Source organism: Eumetopias jubatus, unplaced genomic scaffold (assembly GCF_037043125.1).
Source record: "Eumetopias jubatus isolate StellerSeaLion01/CBP00866 unplaced genomic scaffold, mEumJub1_p1.0 scaffold_13, whole genome shotgun sequence".
Classification (NCBI taxonomy): domain Eukaryota; kingdom Metazoa; phylum Chordata; class Mammalia; order Carnivora; family Otariidae; genus Eumetopias; species Eumetopias jubatus.
Window position 1 is genome coordinate 56,496,162 of NW_028274819.1, and position 22,966 is coordinate 56,519,127.

The 22,966-nt window shown below is 52.7% G+C and overlaps 1 protein-coding gene across 4 annotated transcripts in view; it reads right to left on the bottom strand.

Annotated features, from left to right (window-relative positions):
- Window positions 1-22,966, bottom strand: part of ARRB1 (arrestin beta 1) — a 75,076-nt gene that overhangs the window by 15,841 nt on the left and 36,269 nt on the right. For 3 of the 4 annotated variants that reach the window (XM_088017999.1, XM_028115772.2, XM_028115767.2), the window contains exons 2-7: window positions 10,717-10,747; window positions 8,803-8,863; window positions 5,655-5,699; window positions 4,626-4,822; window positions 3,279-3,338; window positions 2,134-2,201 (exon numbers count right to left, since the gene is read on the bottom strand). In XM_088017999.1, coding sequence (XP_087874125.1) covers window positions 2,134-2,201; window positions 3,279-3,338; window positions 4,626-4,822; window positions 5,655-5,699; window positions 8,803-8,863; window positions 10,717-10,747 — 462 coding nt within the window. Of the gene's footprint in view, window positions 1-2,133; window positions 2,202-3,278; window positions 3,339-4,625; window positions 4,823-5,654; window positions 5,700-8,802; window positions 8,864-10,716; window positions 10,748-13,769; window positions 13,936-22,966 lie in introns of those variants that run through there. The other variant, XM_028115771.2, reaches the window with a different exon arrangement.

The following is a 22,966-nucleotide window of genomic DNA, read 5'->3' on the forward strand; positions in this document are numbered from 1 at the left end:
CTGCCTCCATGCCCTTCCCTTGTAATCCTCCCTTTCCTGCTGAGGAGACAGCCATGGCTCTCCATGGCCTTCAAATCCAGTCTAAACTGTAGAGGTGGACACAGGGGCCTTGTCACCACCTGGCCCCACCCCATCCTCCCCCACTGTGTCTGCAGCCACCCCCATGTCCTCACTGTCACCTTGATGGTCTATCTAGTCCTGTCTCTGCAGCTTCGCTTGCACCGGGCCCTCACCTGCCAATACCCTCTTCCCACTTTGACCCTCACTCGCTTCCTTCTTCAGGGCCCAGCTAGATACCTCCTCTTCCAGGAAACCTTCCTGGATCAGCTCACTTGATCTTCTCCTGGCCTGAACTCCCACCCCATCAGAGCCAAACTCCCCCGTGGCGGTTCTTCACTGGGTCTGTGTCTTGGCAGCCAGCAGGATAGCAAGAAAGAGACTATGTTTCACTGCCTGCATCCCTGAGGTTACTCAATAGTGGTAAGCTCCTTAAGGAGAGAAAACTTTATCTCCATTGTTCACTGCTGTGTTCTCACCACCTCTGACAGTGCCTGCCACATAACAAATGCCTTCCAAATACCTCTTCGATCAAAATACGCGGAGGGGCCCTGTGAAGAAGTGGGGGCTCAGAGAGGTGACGGGGTTCAGTGAGGGGGTTCATTCAGAGGGATGCAGGTCAGGGAAGAGGACAGAGACCCAGTGCACAGATGGAGGCCAAGAGATGAGACGGGGCCCAATGAAGGTGACAGGGGCTCAGGGAGGAGACGAGGACACAAGATTGGGAGGCGTGGGACCCGGCAAGGCAGTGTCTGTGGCGTGCTGGGTGTCCCGGCAGCCCGTTCCACTCCCTGGAACCCGACAGCCCCGCTTAAGGCCTTAGCTCTCCCCTTACTAACTACACGCCCTTGAGTAAATTCCCCTCTGGGTCTCAGTTTCCTCATCTGTAAAACGGTTAACAATACTAACACCTCCCTCCCAGGGTTGCTGAGAGGATTAAATTAGCTCCTACATGTTCATCACTCTGAATAGTGTCTGCTCCTTAATAGGCCCTTGATAAATGATAGTTGCTATATCATTATTAGTAGTAATTTGGTGTAGACTTAAAATGTTCCACTGGGGTGGGGCGAAGGCAGTGGCCCTCAGTGTTGTTTCTCTTCCTTGCTTTGGTCAGGCCTCCTTCAAAAGCTCCCCCCCCCCCACTTCTTCCCCCTGGTCTCAGGTCTTAAGAAGAAAAGGAAGACAGAAAAGCAAGGGAGGGTCCTATCTCCCCACACCCTAGAGTTGGCCCTGCTGGAGATGGAGATGCCTGCAATACACTCGTCAGCCACCAGGTGGCAAACTCAGCTCACTCCCTAAGAAATTGCAGCACCCTCCCTCAGCCAGCCTCCGGGAGGATTTCGGCCTGGGGGTGCAGCGAGCATCAGAGCTGGGAGGCTGAGGCCAGCCTCGCCAGGAGGAAGGGCAGGGCCTGCCTTGAGGAGGAGCAGGCATGAGAGCAGAGCTGGGCAGTCCATCTCAGAAGTCAGGGCCAGCTGTTTCTGGCTGCTAACCTGGCCTGTCTGCCCAGGGCTCTGCGTCTCCAGGAGAATGTGACCTTCTCAGACATGTGGGCTGACCCTCCCCCTAACTCTCCCCAGGAACTCCACTTCCCTCCCTTGCTTAGAAGCTTCCACTGATCCCATCACCACCCCTGCCTCCAGCCAGCCCCAACCACCGGCTGCTAATGGCCTCCCAGGAGGAGAAATGGGAAGTGGGGGTATCCAGGATGGCTGGGAAAAATCTTGCTCACTGTTAAAAACTATCTGAATTTTGTTTCTTCCCAAAATAAAACGACATGCAGTCTGGCGGGGCAAGCCTAGAGGCAGGGAGATGGAGGGGGCAGGTACGGCCGTGTAAAAGGAGAAACGCTGAGGCCTGAGCCAGGGCCATTGAGCCACCTGCCCCAAGAAACCTTCCATGACTGGCCAGCCTTCCAGAGTGCCCTTCTCAGAGTTCCTGAGGCTGGAATGTGCGGCCCCTCCTTGCACACTTCCACGTATTGTTACTTATCTCTTCTTCAGACTTTGCTGGCCCAGTCTCCCTCCCCAGCTGGCAGGCAGCCCACACACCCAGCAGAAGCTGCGCCCTCCTCACCGCTTGTGGATCTTCTCCTCCAGGTTCTCGGCACAGAAGGCTTTGACTTCATAGTCCACACCACAGGCCTGAGGGGAAGGGGCTACTGACCACAGGGTCCTGGAGAGGGCAGGGTCCCCACAGCACAGCCATCCCACCCTCTCATTTTACAAACGAGGACGCTGGATAGGAACACCAAACTCCCAAACCTGCCCCCACCCGCCCCCCACCCGACTCAGGACCTGGTGCTCAGCCCCAGTGCTGTGCTGCCTCTGGGGGTGGCTGCCTCCCCAACCTGACCTTCCCACAGAGCTCTCCCAGCTCCCCCAACACTGGACAGCCCGAACCTCTGCACACGTGCCTGGTCTGGGCGGCTGTCCTCATCAAGGCAGCCACACGGAAATAACAACGGGTGCCTCCGCAACCCTGTGGCGGGGGGGGCACGTACGGTGTGCAGACCCTACAGTGCTTCAGTGTCTCAGTCCACACTCTCAACCACACAAGGCGGCGCATCCTATCGTCCCCATTTTGCAGATGAGGAAACGGGGGGCTCAGATCTGGGGGCTGTGACACTAGGGGTGTCACTTTTCTCAGAACCTCAGTTTCCCCACTTGTGAAACCACAATGAATACACCCCCATGCAAGGCTGTGAGGCCAGGTGGTAGTCCAGAGAACATTTTGGTTTCGCTGCAGCCAACAAGCAGCCCAGGAGAGACTGCGCATAACTGAATGCTGGGGCGGGGGGGGGGGGGGGGGGGGGGAGGTCGGTGAGGATGACACTCTCTCTGCTGCCCTGTATGAAGAGAGACTGCTTGGGGGCGCCTGGGTGGCTCAGTCGGTTGAGCGTCTGCCTTTGGCTCAGGTCATGATCCCAGGGTCCTGGGATCGAGCTCCGTGTGTCAGGCTCCTTGCTCAGCAGGGAGTCTGCTTCTCCCTCTCCCTCTGCCTCTCTTTCACACTCTCTCGCGCGCGCATGCGCTAATAAATAAAATCTTTAAAAAAAAAGAAGAAGAAGAAAGAAAGAAAAGAGACTGCTTATCTGGGGCGGTATTGAAGTGGCCTAGACACAAGGAGGCTTCCACACGGCACCTCTGAAAGAGAAAGCCAGGGCCCTGGGGATACCAATGTCCTATACCCAGAGAGATGCTCCCAGAGAGGTAACCCACCTTCCCTGTGTCTTCAGGACCCGGCTGCAATGTCACAGAGCACGGGAGGTTCGGAGGGATCTGTTAAGAGGACAGACAGAATAGGTCTCCTGTCACATTGACCCCTGACCTCCCCATGTTGCCCACCCACCCACCCCCACACACGTTCTTCAGACCAGGGGCCCTTTAGCAACAGGCCATGTCTCTTCTATCAGACCGGGGGTCCAGAGGACAAACCATGCCAAGGATGCCCCACATTGGGCCAGAAGCCCCTCCAGCAAAGCCAAGAATGTTGGCGTTTTTCTTTGTCTAAAGGGTTGTGCCTAGCTTGTGGTAGACAGAACAAGAGCTCCCCCCATCCAAAAAGGTGCCCACGTCCTAATTCCCAGAACCTGTGCCTGTTAGCTTACATGGCAAAGGGGACTTTACAGGTGTGATTAAGTTAAGGATCTTGAGATGGGGAGAGTATCTGGGATTATCTAGGTGTGCCCGATGGAACCACAAGGGACCTTAGCAGGGAAAGCAGGAAGCAGAAGAGTCCGCGTCAGAGTGGTGGGCTGGGAGAGAGACTGGCTGGCTGCTGCAGGCGTAGAAGACAGAGGGGTAGGCGACCAGCCAAGGAACATGAGTGGTCTCTAGAAGCTGGAAAGGGCAGGGCCTAGAGCCTCCAGAACGAATACAGCCCTGCGGACACCTTGATTTTAGCCCAGTGCGACCTGTGTTTGACTTCTAACCTCTGAAACTGTAAGATCATCCATGTGTGTTTTCACGCTCCTGTTTCATTCCCACCAGGTTGGCGGTGGCTTGTTAGAGCAGTCACAGGAAAGCAATACATCTACTCTGGACAGGATGACTGTATCCTCTCTCCTTCTCTAGCTTCCCAGAAAGCCAGCGGATTTCACTGAATCACAGAATCAGAGTCTGAGAAACAGGAAATTTTAAAATCCAGAATCTGGGAGCCTTTCCATTTGGGAAAGTGGCAGAGCAGGGAAATCACTACGTGCCACCCCTCGTTTATGAGCCAGGCTGGAGCCGGGCTGGAGAAGCCAGGCATGTGGGCAGCTGGTCTGAGGGAGGAGACAGTCCCGTAATGACTCGGGGGCGAGACAGGGCTCCTCCTTTCGCTGCAGCCTCCCCCCAGCCTGCTCTCTCCCACCGATGAGCTGGACTCCGGAGGGTCCAAGGAGGAGCTCAGAGGTGAGGTGCAACCCTGGCAGTGGCCAGAGAAGAGACACTGACCAAGCAGGATCAGTGACCGTGCCCCAGGTCCCAGTGTACACTGAGAAACTGAGTGCTGCCCCCATGTGCCTGCCCACAGGGCTTCCCACGGCGGGGGGGGGGGGGGGGGCGCGGCCGGCCGGCCCTAACCTCAAAGGTGAAAGGATAGGCGTGCTCGCCCAGCTTCTTGATGAGGCGCTCCTGCAGCCGCGTTAGGGCCTTCTTGTCCTCAGGCGCCGGCGGGAAGGACTGCACGTTGGCCACAAACAGGTCCTTGCGAAAGGTCAGGCCCAGGACATCCAGGTCCTCCCGGCCATAGCGGAAGGCGCAGGTCAGTGTCACATAGACTGTGGGAGCAGGGGGCGCTGAGGATGGGCCCGGGAGGGCAGCAAACAAGCCCCCCACAGAGCACAGCGGAGCCCTGGGATTAGCCCAACTGCAGCTCCCAGGTCTGTCCCAAAGCTGCTGCGGGGAGGGCTGTGCTGCCCTAGGGATGGGGGGACTGGGTCCCCGGGAGAGCCACTCAGGCCTGGCCCCTGGGTAGGGGAGATGGGGGCTGACTGCTGGGTGAGTTCTGTCCTTCCCCACCCCAACCCCCCCACTCTAGCCAGTGGAGTGTGCAGGAGCACAGGAGATGTCTGACAGGGTTGGTGAGGGCTGGGGTAGGCTTGCAGGATTGGAGGGGAAGGGGGGTGGGGCTGGGAAAGGGATGTGGCTGGAGAGAGCAGAGGGAGGGGGACATAAGTGCTGAGTGGGGTCTGGAAGGCATGCGGTCTTGTCCTAGCCCAACCCCCACCCCATGTCTCCCTGCGGACCCTGGACAATCCCTTCACCTCCCTGGGATTCAGTTTTCTCTTCTGTAATGAGACCCTAATCCCTGCCCTAATGGGCATCCCCAGCCTTGCAAAAGTCATTTATATTGATGTGAGAGTGCTGGGGGCAGTGACAAGGTTCCCCTAAAATGGGCATGGGTGGGCTACCCAGGCCGGAAGAGGCCAGGGCACCTGCTCTGACGTTCATTGGGGCTGCAAAGGGAAGACCCAGTGGGGCTGGGCAGAGAAAAGACGTAGAATTAGTTGATGTTCTGCCTGGGCCTCAGGGAGGCCTTGGGCTAGAGGGTGGTGGGGAACAGGAGGCCCAGGCCCCTTCATAGGCTGGAGGTGGGGACCAACACCTCACCTCTCCTCTCCTTGAGATACTCAGGATCCACCAGGACCACGCCATCTGGAAGAAGGACAGAGAGTAAGCAGACCCTCCCAGCTTGACCTCTCAAATTCCTGAGCCCCAAACACTAAGCCAAATCCAAACCTAACCATCCAGCTGTCGAAAAGCCTCATGAGAGAAATAGGGAGGCCAGCACCCAGGGGAGGGCACTGCCGTACCCCACCCTCTACCCGCAGGCTGGCTTTACAGGCCCAGCGGGTGACTTGGGACACATTACTTCTCTGTTTCTTCCCTGTTCATAAGAACAACAATATGGGTCCAAAACCCCTACGATCAGGAGTACTTTAGAATTTAGAGGTTCTGAATGGTGGAAAGGCCACGTGGTACATCCTCCATATATTCCGTCACACCCTCTGCAGGATCTGGGATCAAACCCATTAACACCGCTGCAGGGAAACATGAATATTTTCACCAGGAGGCTAAATATACAGAGCTTCCTATCAGTTGAGGTCAGGTTTTGCCACTGGATGAACCCCACATCAAACTTAGGAGCAAGTTTAGACTTCTAGAGGTTCTTGGATTTGGAATTTGCCATCAGGAGTTGCGATCCTGTAGAACCGACCTCCCAGGGCTCCTGCGAAGACTGAGTTAATATGTTTAAAGCTGAGACGATGCCCGGTTCCTGTGATTCCACGGAGAATGTCCCCAGGCCTGGCCACGGCAGTGCAGAGACCAGCTGGACACAAAGGACATTTTTCTCCCCGCAGGACCTCAGAAGGCCAGAAACACAGGCTCAGGGGTCACCTCCTTGCCTGACATCCCCAGTCACCTGTGGCCAAACTTCACCCAGCCATACCCAAGGAACAAGCAAAATTTTCTCTCCCCAACTCTCACCCACTGCCCCCCTCCCTCCATGCTGCCTGCACAGCAAGCTCTCAGGGAATCTCAGGGGCCACATCTGGAAGGGAGTGCCGGAGGGCTCCTGGTCCTATCCAGTCCCAGGCAGGCCCAAGGGATACCTGCTCAGGGGAGTATCCACCCCATCCCAAACCTGCCCATCTTCCCTCCTTCTGCTGTGGGTGTTTCCTCTTTGCCTGAGCACCAGGGGCTCTATACAAAATCCGGGGAGAGGGCACCCCCTCCCACTAGGGGTGTCAGGAAAGGCTTCCTAGGGGATGGAAGCAGGAGTCAGGTCTTAAAGGGCACGTAAGGGTCACCAGTTGGATGACCACGGGGCAGCACAAAGTGGACAGGGGGAAGGGTGTGGCTCTGAGGCTCGGGAGAGCAGATGCTGGGGGTGGTGGAGGAAGCAGGGCCAGGCCTGACCTGCAGTGTCCTGTCTGCAAGGCTGGGGGCTCGGACTTGCCCTGGAGCCTAACAGGGAACCATGGGGGATAGTATGCATTGGGAATTCATAATCAGCTCAATGTCGCGATGGGCAAGGTATTTCTCTCTGTGGGTCATTTGATCAACTCTGGACAGTGCCCCAGAGCTCTCTGAGATCCCCAGGGCCCCCAGCACAGGGCCTGGCTCAAAGTAGGTGCTCTGTGAACACTGACTGAACAGTCTCAGGGTGTGTGCCCTGGGGGAGCCGGTCCCCTCCTGCTCCTGCCCTGCACCCAGCCTCCGTGCCACCCCCACTGCAGTCCTTAAGAGGTCAATGGGTAGGGCCAGCCCTGGCCCCAGATAGTCTGCTGGAAACTGTGCCTTGTAGCAGGCCAGGCAAACACTGGGATGCTTGCTCACTGTCTCCAAGAGGCCAGCTCAGTGAAGAGATGCAGATGGCAGAGGGGACACTGAACCAGTGTTCCCAGACAGCACAGGGGAGGAAAGGCGGGGTCGTCCTATTCCAGGCCAGGAAGGGAGGGCCTAATGGGGAGCTGACCTCTCTGCAGGCCACAGCCCTGCGCACACCCCCTCAGCAGAGGGACCCCAGGGACTTCCCAGTTCTCCTGCCCCCACTGTCATAAAGGTCTTCCTCCCAGTGAACCAAAACCTGCCGGCTATGCTCTCTCCTCCTTCCACCTCGGCTCTGGAGCCACATGCTCCCTTCTGCCCTCTGGCCCCATGACAACTCCCAGGGATACATTAACGGAGGCCACATTCTCCGTGAACGTCGCCCATGCAACACATCTAGTTTCTTCACCTGGACTTGGCCTCAGGCAGTTTCCAGTGTCCATCCTCCCAACCGGTCACCTCCTTTGGCCTCACTTTGGTTTGTTCTTGTCCCTCTGAAATCATTTAGCCTCTCTGGGCCTCACTGTCCCCATATGTGAAACAGGGATAATTCTGGGCCTCCCTCCCTCCAACAGCTGTGGGAAGAGGCAGTGAGGTCAGGCTCTTCTAACGAGAGCTATGGTTCTTAGAATCCTAACCAGGGGTGACTATGCCTTCCAGGGGAAATCTGGCAATGTCCAAAAACATTGCTGATTGTGCTGCTGGGATGGGGGGTAGTCCTAAGGTCTAACAGATAGAGGCCAGGTATACTGCTACCCAACGTACAATACACAGGACAGCCCTACCGACAAAGAATTATCCGACCCAAAATGTCAAGAGTGCCGAGGCTGAGAAACCTTCAGCTAGAGTAAGACTTTGAAAGATGACTTTAGCCGCAATCCTGCCTCTGCTGAGACCCCCATGTGGGTGAGAACAGACCCCATTTCATAAGCCCCAAGGTTTTCTTCCCACTTCCCACCTTTGCCATCAGGATGCAGCAGAACAAAGGTTCTGTGGAGCCAGGCTGCCCGGGTTTGAATCCAGGCTCCTCAACCCACTGGCTCTGTGACCTGGAGCAAGTCACTTAACCTTTCTGCACCTCATTCTCCTCAGCGGCAAAGCAGGGATCATAATGGAGCTACCCCAGTGTCTGGTATGCAATAAGCCTCATGCTGGTGGCTGCTCGCCCTCCTCCCTCCTGGCTTCTCCCCTCAATCCGCCCCCACTTTCCCCTCACGTGGTCCTCACTGAGGACCGAGGAGCTGCTCAGTAACCATGATGGATGTCTGCTGACTGGCACAGAAAGCCACTCACACCCTGTTCTTGGCACCAGGCCCCTCTGGAGACCTGGGGGCTATTCCCAAGTGGCTTTAACATTCCCTTCTCTAGGAGGGGCCAGGTCAGCCCCACCTCTCCCCACCTTCCTCCGCGGCCTAGAGGGACTCACCCACAGGGTCCACGAGGTCGATGTGGTCCACAAAGTCCCGCTTTCCCAGATAGACCGTGAGCTGGGGAGGAGAGGCACAGGGGGTGTTAGCAGCTGTGGGCCTGGAGGACACACCCCTGAAAAGCCACCGGCCCTTGCTCTGGAGGAAACCCTGGGAACTGCCTCTGCAACTGCTAAACCCCAAACCGGACCCACATCAAAGTCCTAACTGGACTTGGACCTGAGCTCCAGCCCTGATACGAACAAACCCTTGTACAATTCTGAAAGCACCTATTTAGCCTAAACCCCTCTGAAGCACTTGTTACTGTTCCCATTTTACAGATGAGGACACTGAGGCCTGAGATCTTCACAGCAAGCGCCGCTGAGAGTAGACCGGCAGCAGCAAAGAAGTCGGCTGCCTGGAGCGTTGGGCGCATCTCTTGAGACAGCAAGGGCAACCTGGGGCGGGGCCGAAGGCGCCCCAGCCTGAGCTCTGTGCTCCTCACTGCCCCTCGCCTCCGTGCAGTCTGGCCAGGGTCCACTCATACTAGGACTGGTTTTCCGAGGCAAAGGAGGAATGGGGAGCCAGTGTCCTGCTGGGTAGCCAGCCTGTAGGGAAGAACCTCCCGAGTGGGAGATTCTAGAATCCAGTGTCATCCAAGACACTTCCTGTTCCTGCACAGTCCCTGCGTCCCGCTGAGCCCCCTCCCTCCATTATCTCTGTCAGTCCAGCCCTCCTCCTCCCCACAGCCTCGGTTGCCTGGACGACGCACCAGACACACCAGCCCCCTCTGTGGCCTGCTGCCAGCAGCCTCACATGCTCTGGACTGGAGGCCTTTCTCCCCTCCTTGGCCAGACTGGTTATCCTAAAATGCAAATCTAACGCTGTTACTCCCATCTGAAAACCCTCTAATGGTTCCTGAGCCCAGAGGTATGATGACAAATGGGTTTCATTCCAAATGCCAACTCTGATAGATCGGGGGCTGCCTGGGGCTCTGGGTGGAGAAGGCATCTAAGATGGAATCCTGGCTCAGCAGGAAAGGGTGAACAGTGATTCGCGAGGTCTGCTGCGGGCACAGAAGCAAGACGTGGGAGCAACGTGGTGCTATTTGCCCGCCCAGGCCTCGAGTCCAAGCTCCTACACCCTGCAACCTGCCTCACCTCAGCTCCCGCTCCCCCTGCCTCCCTCTTGGCATTCTGGTTCAACTGCTGTGGATGCTCCCGCACTCCCTGTGAGTTGTGTTCATGCCTAGAATGCCCTTCTCCACCCTGCCTTGCCTGGATACTCATCCCTTTTAGAGAGAAGCCGTTCCCGACTGCCCAGGCTGGGTCCTGCAGCCCCTGGGCATCCCTTGATTTCACCCCTGCCGCTTCACGTTGAAGTGATGGATTTCTGTGTCTGCCTCCCCCATCTGGCTGTGAGTGGCATGCGCTGTGCCTCATTTGTCTTGGTATGCCCTGTCTTGGCCTGGACCCGAGGAGGAATGATGTCAGTAATATGTATTTGCTGAACTGAAAGGAAAGCAGGATGGAGCCTGGGGCCTGTGGAAAGAAAGAAAGCAGGACAGGCCCTGGGAGCTGCTCCAGATAACTAGGTGATGCCAGGGTTCAGCACAGAGGCTCTAGGGGCCTCTCACGCCAGGGGACTCAGTGCCCCCGAGGCCCTTGGCACTTAGTCTAATTATCACACTCACACTGAAGTCTCTCTAAGAAAGGCTGGGTCTCAACCTGGAGCGGTGGCTCCCTAAAGTCCCGGGGAGTTGTACCGCCCCCCCTCAGACAGAAAGTTTCCTGAGCGGTCCCTCCCCCTGTGGTGGACAGCTCCTAAGGACAGATGAGGGTGTGCGGGGGGTGCTGCACGGGCAACAGAAATGCCCAAGAGAGGACAAGAGTTTGGGGCCAGGGACGAGCTGGGTGTGGTTGTTACAGACTCACCTTTCCATTTGGGCTTGCCTTCTTGAACACCCTATGGACAGAAAGAGGAAGCCAGGGTTAGCGCATCCCGCCAGGGGCAAGACCCCCCAGGCCATCCCTCGGCAGGACAGAGGAGAAGCGCCTGGAGTGATTTTCAGGCACCGCCCAAGCCTTGACAGCCAGAACAGCGTCTGGCATCATCAGATCTTACCCTCTCCGGCACTACCCCACCCAAGCCTCCATTCTTGCCATTATAGCTCTTGTGGGATCCGCCATGGCCCCCTCAGCCTCCCCTTCCCACAGCAGGCTGAGAGAGTCTCTAAAGAAATGTCAGGCCCTGACACTCATTTGCTCCAAGTCCTCGCAGCTCACGCAGAAGGAAAGCCCTGTGTGTAGGGTCGGCTCTGCCTCCCCTTCACCCCTGGGCATCACCTCCCGCTCTCCCTCACCCCTCCAGTCACAGCTGTTCTTCCAACACACCAGGGTGGGTCCTGCCTCAGGGCCTTCGATGGAGCAGTACCTGCCCCCAGATGCTCCCCACCACAGATGTGCTGGCCCAGCCCCATGCCTTCTGTGATGGGGCTTCACTGTGGCCTCACCCCACACTCCCTCTCCTCCTCCGGCTCTATTTACTTCCCACAGCACTAACCACTTGCTAACCTACTACACAAGCCACTTGCTAATTTATGCCTGTCTGCTCTGCTAACATGGCAGCTCCACAAGCGAGAGAGCCTGGTCTTTCTTCTCCGCTGATGTGTCCTGAGTCCCTAGAATGGCGTCCCTAGTAGGCGTTTAATAAATCTGTGTTAATGGGTTTCATTCCAAATGCCAACTCTGATAGATCGGGGGCTGCCTGGGGCTCTGGGTGGAGAAGGCATCTAAGATGGAATCCTGGCTCAGCAGGAAAGGGTGAACAGTGATTCGCGAGGTCTGCTGCGGGCACAGAAGCAAGACGTGGGAGCAATGTGGTGCTATTCGCCCGCCCAGGCCTCGAGTCCAAGCTCCTACACCCTGCAACCTGCCTCACCTCAGCTCCCGCTCCCCCTGCAGGTAGCGAGCACTCAACAAATATTAGTTGAGTGGGTGCATGAATGAATTAGTGAAGGAATCAACTGAGAGACTGAGGCCCAAGAAAGACAGGGGACGTGCCCATGGCCACACAGCAGAGCACTGAATGCCGAGTCAGGCAGACACGCAGCCCCCAACTCCTGCCAAGTGCTCGCTGGGCCTTTTAGAGCATACTGCGGTCTCCACCAGCCCCCGGCCTCTCCCCCAGCTGGGTCTGGGAGCCTGAGACCCCCTCACCTAGCCCCATCATCTAGCCCCAGAATTGCTCAGAGTAATGTTAGGAGGAGAGAAGAAAAAGGAAAGAGGCAGAGACTAGAGAAGGTACTGGAGGAAGGAAGGAAGGAAGGAAGGAGGGAGGGAGGGAGGGAGGGAGGGAGAGGAGGGGAGAGGGACGCTGCCCTGCAGGTGTGAGCATAACAGATGGAATGAGAGATGAAACAAACAAACAAACCAAAAACCCAGAGCATCGAGCAGGCCCCCAGGAGCAGGAGGTGCAGCAGGCCACCAGGTCAAGTGGGGTGAGGCCCACAGCGCCACAGGGACAGTCACTCCTCCCAGAAGGGGCAGGGGGGTGGCTCTGTACTGCCTCCTCAGCCCCCACCCCACCCCCACCCTAACTTCTGGGGCCCAAGGGACCACTGAGAGGGCTGAGCTTGGCTTGCAAAGAAGGCCCTGGCACTTCTCTCCCCCACCTCCCCTAGTTCTGGGCTTTTCTCCTCCTCATAAATATTTATCAGTATTTGGAGTGTGAAAATGCCATAGTCAGCTGGGGTGTAATAATCACTAAAGTGAGAAAAAATACAGATCACACAGTTTGAACCAGGAGCTCCCAAGCTAGGGCTGGACCTGTGCAGGAGACCAGGAGACCAGAGAAGTCACAGGGACCCCCAACTGCTTCCAGAAACCTCAGTCCACCCCCGGGGCCTGAGAGAGAGGAGAGACCACAAACGCCTGAGGTATAAGTGAGTCAGGGAAAGCCACTTGGGTGATCCTGGAGAGGAGGGAGGGGCATCCTCACCACAGGAGGGGGCTGGGGGCCAGGCTGGGGGGAGTGACAGTCAAGAAGGGAGGGAGGGAAGGAGGAAGGGCAGTAAGACAGAACTAGCGTTTGTTCAGTGCCTAATTAGTTCTTTCTCATATAACACACTGTGAAATGGGCATTATAACTCCCATTTTACACATAGTGAACTTGAGGTTCAGAGAGATGTAGCAATTTGTCCAGGAACACAGAGCAAGCCAAGAGGCTAAGTCAGGATTCAGACCCAATTCGTCTGCCTCCAGAGGCTGGGCACTTTATATCCAACCCTGCTGCTTTCCCAAAGCAAGTGTGGGGTGTTTTTGTGTTTGTTTGTTTGTTTTGTTTTTGTTATCAGCTTCAGGGGACAAGCAGAAAAAAGGGGAAATGAGTCTGGAGAGGGGAGGGGAGGGCGAAGGGATGAAAAGGCGAGTAAGGGTCGAGAAGGAGAGTGAGGGCAACAAGCGCAGGAAACATGGCCAGTGGTGGGGAATGTCCTGTACTAATTCAATCAGCCCCCGGGGCCACCTCCTCAGGAAGCCGGGACTCTGATGGCTTCCTCAAACAACAGCGGCTTCCCATGCCCCGAGCACATGTTCTGCCCTAGTCCTGCCTCTCAGTATTTTTCCCAGAACACTGATGATCGTTCAACAATCCCATCTCAGAGATGAGGAAACTGAGGCTCTGGGAGGTGAACTCTGGCTGTGTGTCTCCAGAGCCCAGGTCCTATCCGCTCTGTTGCACAGCCAAGCCCTCCCTGAAACAACCCCACTGGCTTCCTGACCCCATCACTGTCAGGAAAAAGCCCCCCCCAACCACGACCCATCTGTGCCCCACCAGCCTGATTCTCAGAGTCAAAGCTGAGCCCGGTAAGAGAAACACTGGGGGTGTTCAAGCCGACTAAAAGCTCACTGGAGACAAGGAACAGAAACCCAGCGAGGGTGGCCCAAGAAAAGGAGGAGGGAAGACAATAAGGAGACCAAACTCTCACGGGAACGACGTGCAGGCAGGACGCAGGAGTGCTGGAGCCAGGACAGGGGAAGCCATCAGCCTCTCAGGCGGTTGCTCTCTCTCCACCTCTCCCCCTGGGGCTGCATGTTCTCGGGGCTGTGCTGCTCTCCGTGCGGCTGCTCCATCGTCTCTGGGGACCGACTCTCTCTGCTTACTCAGGGCTTTTCTGCCCCTCCGTCATTTTGGCTTGCATGTGGCTCTCACTCCGACCCTGCTTCTACTCTGCCTCTCACTCAGCTTCGCACTGTTAAGGGGCTGAATGGCCCCATTCCAAATTCCCAGGAGAGGAAATTGATTGATCAGCTTTGGTCAGGTGCCCCCGGCCTGGACCAGTCAGCTAAGTCGAGGGTGTGTCATGTGTTCCACGAGGCTTGGGTGGAGGAGGGTCTACAGAGCAATGTTTTACTAATCGGGGGTCGCAGCCCATTAGTGGATCATGAAATCGACTTAAAAAAGGGTTGCCACCGTGGGCACTTCCTTGTTTTGTTTTGTTTTAACAGACTAGAATAGAAGACATCAGCATGACCTACAGATAGCAAGGGTATAGCAGATATTACTATATTCACTAATATTCCATTTCCCTCTAAGGCTGAGCTAATTTCTCCAGTCCTATGAAGTTAGGCATGCCCATGTGGCTTGCTCTGGCCAATGAGATATAAGTAGAAGTGTCACGTCACTTCCGGGCAGAAGCATATAAGGGCTAGTGCACGTTTTAGCATCCTACAGAGCCCGTAACAAATGACCACAAACTAAATGGCTTAAAACAACAGAAACTTATCTTATGGTTTTGTAGTTCAGAAGTTCGAAATGTACCCCCACTGGGTCAAAATCAAGATGTCAGCTGGGCTACATTCTTTTCCGGAGGCTCCAGGGTGAATCTGTTTCCTCACCCTTCCCAGCTTCTTGAGGCCACCCACATTTGTCTCATGGCCTCCTCCTCCATCTTCAAGGCCAACCACAGCAGGCTGAGTTATTACACTGCATCATTCTGACCTCTTCTGCCCCCCTCTTCTATTTTTATAGATCTTTACGAATACATTCGCCCCCCTAATTTAAGGTCAGCTGATTAGCAACCTTAATTCCATCTGCAACTGTAATTCTTTGCCATGTAATATAACATGCTCAAAGGTTCCAAGCATTAGTATGTACACAACTTCGGGGTGCCATTCTTCTATCTACCCCACCCTCCTTCCTCTGCCACTGAAACCAGCAACCATCTGGAGGGAGAAGACTTCCGTAAACTGAGTGCCAGGGCTCTCCTATTACATGATAGATGTGTAGCATGACAGAAAAACAAAGCTCTTACACCACCAAGATTTGGGGGTTGCTTGTTACTGCAGCAAACCAGCTTCTCCTGGCTGATACAAAAAGTATTATTTAGTGAAACCTTCATTTTAGGATAACTGAGTTACAAGGTTAAGTGAATTTCATGTTGCAAATTTTTAAATTTTTTTAATCCACTGTTCTAGAGAAACATGCCTAAAATGAACATGTTCTATCAATGTCTGTGCAGTCAACTGAATCGTGTTTCCTGATTTGATTCCATCAGGGTGGTGCTCCCAGGTGGGCAGGCAGGTCAGCTCTCCAGTAACCAGAACATTGTCTTTTCCAGTGAGTCCCATTCCCCACCTGCAGCAGGGGATACCTTTAATATTCTGCTGCCCTTCTGTGAGCCACCTAGACTCCCAGTGTCCATTTGTGCCTGCACCATGAGGGACCCATGACAGATTAGCCAAAAACCAAAAGTTTATGATTTGGTGTGGTATAGCCAAACAATGGAATATTACATAGCACTGAAGTTACTCTTGCATTTTTATAACACAAGGAAATGCCTATGATAGAATATTGAGCAGAAGTCAGGATTCAAAACACAATATATTTGGCATGAGCTCAACTTTATACTCAGTAAATACCAAAAGAAAGAATGAGAAGACTTAATGTTAACATGGCAATACTTCCCAAATTGATCTATAGATTTAGTGCAATCCCTACCAAAATCCTAGCTGGCTTTTTTTTTTTTTTTTAGAAATGAACAGGCTGGGGGCACCTGAGTGGTTCAATCAGTCAAGCATCCACCTTGGGCTCGGGTCATGGTCTTGGGATCCTGGGATCAAGCCCCACGTGGGCAGGTGGGCTCCCTGCTGAGTGGGGAGTCTGCTTTTCCCTCTCTCTCTCTCTCTCTGCCCCTCCCCCTGCTTGTGCTCTCTCTCTCTCTCTCAAATAAATAAAATCTTGAAAAAAGTGAACAGGCTGGCCCTAAAATTCATATGGAAATGCAAAGGCCCAGAAGAGCCAAAACAACCTTGAAAAAATATAAAGTTGGAGGATTTATACCCCCAAATTCAAAACTTACTACAAAGCTACAGTAATTAAGACTGTGTGATGCTGGCATAAAGATAGACACATAGATCAATGGAACAGAATTGAAAGTCCAGAAATAAACCCATATATTTATGGTCAATTGATTTTTTACAGAGGAACCAAGAAAAGTCATTGAGGGGGCAAAAAAACAACAACACAAAACAGTCTTCTCAACAAATGATGCTGAGACAACCGGATATTCACATGCAAAAAAATAAAGTTAGACTCCCTACCTCACACCATATACAAAGATTAACTCAAAATGGATCAAGGATGTAAGAGTTATAACTATATGTAAGAGTTATAACTATACAACTCTTAGAAGAAAACCTATGTGTAAATCAACATGGCCTTGGATCAGGCAATGGTAACCTTAGATATGACACCAAAAGCATGGGCAACTTTAAAAAAGAGATAAATTTGCTTTTTATCAAAATTAAAACTTTTGGCTTCAAAGGTCACTATCAAGAAAGTGGAAAGACAACCCACAGAATAGAGAAAATATTCTCAAATCACTTATCTGATAAGGGTTTAGTATCCAAGATATATAAAAACCTTATTACAATTCAACAATAAACAGGCAAATAACCCAATTAAAAATGGGCAATGGATTCGCATAGACATTTCTCCAAGAAGACATACAAGCAGCCAAAAAGCACATGAGAAGATGTTCAACGTCATTAGTCACTGGAGAAATGCAAATCAAAGCCACAATGAGATACTTGACACCCACTAGGATACCCTACAATCAAAAAAAGATAATAACAAGTGTTGTCAAGGATGTGTAGATATTGGAACCCTCCTCATTCATTGTTGGTGGGAATGTTAACAAGGTGGGATCACTTTGAAAAATAGTTTAGCAGTTCCTCTGAAAGTGAAACATAGGGTTACCATATGACCCAGCAATTCTACCCTTAGGTATATACCGGAAAGAATTGAAAACAGATGCTCACACAAAAACGTGTACATAAATGTCCATAGCACACATTATTCATAATAGTCATAAAGGGTGAAAAAGAAAACCAAATGTCCATCAGCTGACAAATGTATTGTTTAAATGTGGTATCTACATACAAGAAATATTATTTAGCTATAAAAAAGAGATGGCATACTGATTCAGGCTACCACATGGATGACCCCTGAAAACACGTTATATGGAAGAAGCCAGACACAAAAGACCACCTACCGTTTGATCCCACTTACATGAAATGTCCAGAATAGGCAAGCACATAGAGACAGCGCACAGGTTAGTGGTTGCCAGGGGCTGGGGTGAGGGCGAAATGAAGAGTGACTGCTAACGGGTATGGGGTTTCTCTTTGGGGAGATGATGAAAATGTCCTGGAATTAGACAGTGGTGATGGTTATATATTAAATATATATGTATATTAAATATATATGTGTGAATATATTAAAAACCACTATATTTTATATTAAAATTCTATTATGGTATATAAATTATGTCAATTAAAAAAATAATACTAAAAACAAACCCCCAAAAAATAAATGAAAGGAAAAGAAACATGGCTGAAATATTAACCGGGGTTGAAGGAGACTCCCTCCACCCAACAACCCACTTCTTTCTAGATCTTATTTTTCTATGTTGTACAATAGGCATAAATTACTTTATAAAGATGGGCTTTAGGGCTTCCCTGATAAGGTATGTCTCGGGTGAAAGAAGAGTCTGGAAAAAAAATATTATTAGTAGAGAAATATGGATCCTATTACTCTGAATCCTTTGATGTTAGTCTCTGATTCTGTGATTTTACAATGCAGAGTCTATATCTCTGTGATTGCTCAGATCCCTCCTGGGCCTGCTGTGCCAGCTATAAGAACTGCTGTGCTGTCTTCTGCTCAGCTATTTCTTTCTCCAGGAAGCCCTCCCTGACTCCTCCAAGTCCCACACCCAGTGGGGAGTCACAGCATTTCCCACACTTTGCAGTGGTTTGTTTACTTACTTTCTGCTTCACTTACATAAGTGAGAGCACAGATCTTATTTGTGTTTAGATCCCTGGGGCATAGCATGGTTCCTGGGGCACAGTAGGGGCTCAGTAAATAACTACAGGGTGAATGTTGTTGAATGAATGAATACTCTAAGAGAGAATTGTTAAGAGTGAGGATGGATGAAGTTTAAAAAGATGGTGGGTTGGCGATGATCCTTTTCTCTGGGTTAGCAGACTCCAGACATTTCTTCTATCTATCTTTCTCTTTGGCTGTCAGGATCAATGAAAATCAAGCCTCGAAAATGCTTCATAGGGGCAGGGTCCCAGCCACCATCAGGCTAAGTCAGGAGTACAACTGATGTATCCCAAATAGGCCTCTCCTCAGCTTTGATAAAGCTCTCTCACTTATCACTCACCTACCCACCTTCACACAGGCCCTGCCACTGCCATGCTCTGGGGGCACTAAGGCGAGCAATTCATGGTCCCTGCTGACAAACGACCATGGTACAGCCAAGTTAGAGGAACCCACCACGTACAATGGCCACCGTGCATTAAGCGCTCCCTAGGAGTCAGGTGCTGTGCTAAGCACTTCACACACATTAAGATATTGTGTTATTCTGGGGCGCCTGGGTGGCTCAGTCGGTTAAGCGTCTGCCTTCGGCTCAGGTCATGATCGCAGGGTCCTGGGATCGAGCCCTACATCGGGCTCCTTGTGCTCAGCAGGGAAGCTGCTTCTCCCTCTCTCTCTCTGCCTGCTGCTCCCCCTGCTTGTGCTCTCTCTCTCTCTCTCTGTGTCAAATAAATAAAATCTTTTAAAAAAAGATATTGTTATTCCATCTAACATTCCTTTTTTTTTCCCGAGGAGAAACCTAAGACTCCAATAAATGACTTATCCAAAGTCATGAAGTCAGTATCAGAAAATTTATACAGGAGAGAAACCCCATGAATGGGCCACTTACGGGGAATCATTTAGACAAAACATGTCTTACTCAATATCAGGCACCTCATCCTGGACTATCCATGAATGTGGATTGACTAGCAGTGAATTGGGAGAGTGCTGGTTACAATTCATTCCTCTAGGAGCATCAGAAAATTCATGGTGGAGAAAAATGCTATGAATACGGTGAATGTGGGAACACCTTCAAATATTACTCAATCTTCAGTCAACATCAGAAAACTCACCTGGGAGAGAAACCAGGTACCAGTTTACTGCTCTAAGTGCATCATAAATATTAATTCATGTGTTCCTCCAATGACCTTATTAGGAGGTACTACTCCATCCCTGTTTCAGAGATGAGGAAACTGAGGCACAGACAGAGAGTCTCATTTTCCCAAGGTCAACAGCTAGTAAGGGACATAGCTAGATGCTGGAACCCAGGCAGTCTGGCTCCAGAGATCACACACTTTTAACCATTCGCAACAACACCTTCTAAGTGAGATTGTGTGGTTCCGTCTGGCGAGTCAGGATAGGCTTCAAGGGAGGAGGGAGCAGTGAGGAAGGCCTTGCAGAGCAGTCAGAGATGAAGGGGTGGCAGCTCTGCAGGCCAAGGTCTGGAGAGAGCGACTGGGTCCACGGGGTGGCAGGCAGCCTGTTGTGCTGAAGTGTGTCCTGCGTGCCTGGGAGGAGTACCAGGGAGGAGCACAGGCCAGAGAAGGGTCCACTCACTGCCCAGAGAGTCATGGAGCACGTCCACGTGCATGCCCTGGACTAGAAGTGAAGGGCCTTGAATGCCCAGCTAAGGAACTTGGACCATAACCAGAAGGCAATAGGGAGCTATGGGCATTTGGGGGAGGGAGAATGACTGGCCAGGACCGTATTTTGGACACAGAGGTGCCCCTAACCCCATAAATTTCCTCTATCTCTGCCCTGTTGGCAATCATGACTCAGTTGGGTAGGGTGGGGACCACGCAAGGGGGCATTCCTTCTGCCCTACATTCTGACCCACTTTCTGGGTGTGAGAGCAGCCGTCAGGGAGCAGGGAGGCATGAAGAGCAGGTGGCTATGGCAGCAAAGAGGTGTTTAGGGCCCTTACCACATGCTCCCTGGTAGCAGAGTTATTTGTGTACAAGCTCGTCTGCTCTGGCAAAATTGAACAGCCCACCCTGTGTCAGAACATTGCCTACCTGTTTACCCACCATTAGTGCACCTGTTGCCCAGGACAGCCCAGGAGGGGGAAGGGGGCAGGAAGACAGGAAATGTCACCCTCATTTCACAGATTTGGGGAGCCTGAGGGAGCACACTGCAGCCTGCTTCATTCCCCAGATGGAGAAATCACAACCCAAGGGAGGGAAGAGTCTCGTGCGGGGGCCAGGAAATAGGCTCAGAGAGACTCGCGGGTGTGCACAGAGTCCCAGACAGGGAGGAGGGCATCCTGGTGCTCTTGTCATATCGCAGCTCGAAACCTGGCAAGGCTCCTGTGCCCAGAGGGTGGCGTGTCTGGCAGGGTGGCGGGACGAGAGGTGGTGGATGGGGGCTCTGACCAAGTCAAGTTCCCAGCCTCTGGACTTCCATCGGCTTCTGGGCAGACAGCAATTCCTTCCCCTCTTGCCTGCATTCCCATGTTCACTTTTCTGGCCATGATCCATACTTGGGGAGATTTCTATAGGGTGCAGAGCCAGGAAGGAGGGGAGCCACCAGGTGGTCCTGAAGAGAGGGGAGAGTTTCTTAAAGAAGCACAGCCCATTTGCTGATAACCTAAGAAACTGGAGATCCGAAAGTCAAAGGCTAATAAAAATTTCAACAAGCGGGCTGGCAGCTGGATCCCAAAGAGCCCACAGACCGCACCTGAATACTCTCCAGGCTTCTCTCGGGGTGAGAGGCAGGAAAGGAAGGCTGCTAGTGGTGGAAACAGTGCGGACCCTACAAGCAAGCAGACCCTGCCTGAATCCTGTGTGTCCTGGGGTGAGTTTAGCACCTCTCTGTGGCATACTTTCCCTCATCTGGAATACGGGGGTGGTATCTACCCCACAGGTTGAAGGCACATGTAAAGACGTGGTCCACAGTAGAGAACTGATGAGAGGAAGCCAGCATCATTGGTAATATGATGATTATGTTATCATCATTCCCCTCCTCTCTGGTGCCCAGGGGAGAGCTCTTGCCTAAACGTCCCTCAAGTGAGAAGGCCTTGGGGTGGGAAGAGATAGTTACGTTACCCTCGCTGGAGACAGGGTTTCTTTAGTTGTCTGTCTTCCTCTCGGTCTCTGATGGAAAACAATAGTTTATAATGTTCTCTTCCCACTTTAGACCCTCACATTGCAGAAATCTCTGGGGACATGCCCTATTTCTTCCTTCTGCACTAGCCTTTCCATCAGTTCTCCCGACTGCAATCCTTTCTTCCCAACGTCACCTCATCCGAGAAGCCTTCCCTGACTGCTCTCATCTCCAGAGGGACTGTGCTTGCTCCTCTCCCCTCTTTCCATCCGTCCATCTTCCTTCCTTCCTTCCTTCCTTTTATTTTCCAATCTCTGGGCCTGGAACAGTTCTTACCTCCAGGAGATACAGGCCCCTGCGCCCTGTCCTCAGGGCACCTACACTCTGGAGCAGGGAGACAGATGCTCCACAAATAAAGAAACCCTCCCTCAAAAGCACAGTGGGAGGGTGGAATGAGAGGATGTATAACGTCCAGCTCAGTTCCAGGCACAAAACAGCCACCCACCCACATTAGCGCCTGTCCCTCCCCCTCCCCCATCCAGCACCCGTGTCCCCTTGGCATCCACACAAGCCCGCACCTCTCCTCTCCTTGGGGACAGCCAGGGAACGCTGAAAACTGCAGAGAGCAGGAGCCTCTTCCTTCAGTCATTCACTTTCCTCGGTCCCTGGTTGGTGCTAAATAAGTATTTTGTATGAATGAATAAATGAATCAAGGAGAGCCAGACCCTGAGCATGAAGCTGGGGAAAAACAGGACCTGGGCCAAGTGGCAAATCAGAGGTGAGCAGCCCGGCCAGCAGGATGAGACGCGGCGCGTGGGCCCCAGCGGGAGCCCGGGACACACAGGGCAGCCCCAGACACCAGGCACGCGGATTTTCCCAGAGGAAGACTTTATTTAAAGTTTCATTTGTTTGGGTTTGGTTGTTTTGTTTTGTTTTGCCGATTCGCACATACAGACTTTTAGGATTATAGACTGCCATATTAAAATGAGATATGAATTCAGAAGCTGTACTTTTTCCCTCTCTCACAGGTCATAAAGCAGTAGGGCAGAGGGCTATGGCAGCGCATCTCCCACTCTGTGTCAACCACTGCACGGGCGGCTCAGAGGCTGAGAGCCCTCTGTGGTCAGGGGCTCTGTCCAGACTGAAAGCTATGGCCTCAGGTGGCAGCTCTTCTCTAAGAACGAATTCTAGGGGGAAAAAAACCCATGTCTCAGATTTAGCCAGACGCGGTGGCCGTGACCTGCGGGAGGAGGGTCGTATAGGCTCCTAAGAGCCTACTGCCTACTGTAGAAATTCTGTGAGCTAGAGGTTAATTAAACATGGCCATCGCCACTGTGGGGTGAATGCGCCCCCCTCCCCCGCAGGGGACATTTGGCAATGTCTGGAGACATTTTGGAGGAGGGGTGCTAGTGGCATCCAGTGGGTGGAGGTCAGGGATGTCGTGGGCACAAGGCACAGGTCAGCCCCCTTCCCACCACCAACCAAGACTCTGCAGCCCGAATGTTAATAGTACTGATGGTGAGAAATCCTGTTCTAAACTTTCAGTTAAATAAATTACATTAAAAACAAAGGGAATACATACTCCAAACTTATCATTACTATTGTTTCACTAAATTTCCCTGTGATGCTCTTGAGGCTCTTTATGTCCCCTAGATCTGGACGGTTGGAATGTTGTCGGGTGGTGTCCTATTGTGCATCTCTCCCCAACCCGACATTCAATGACAT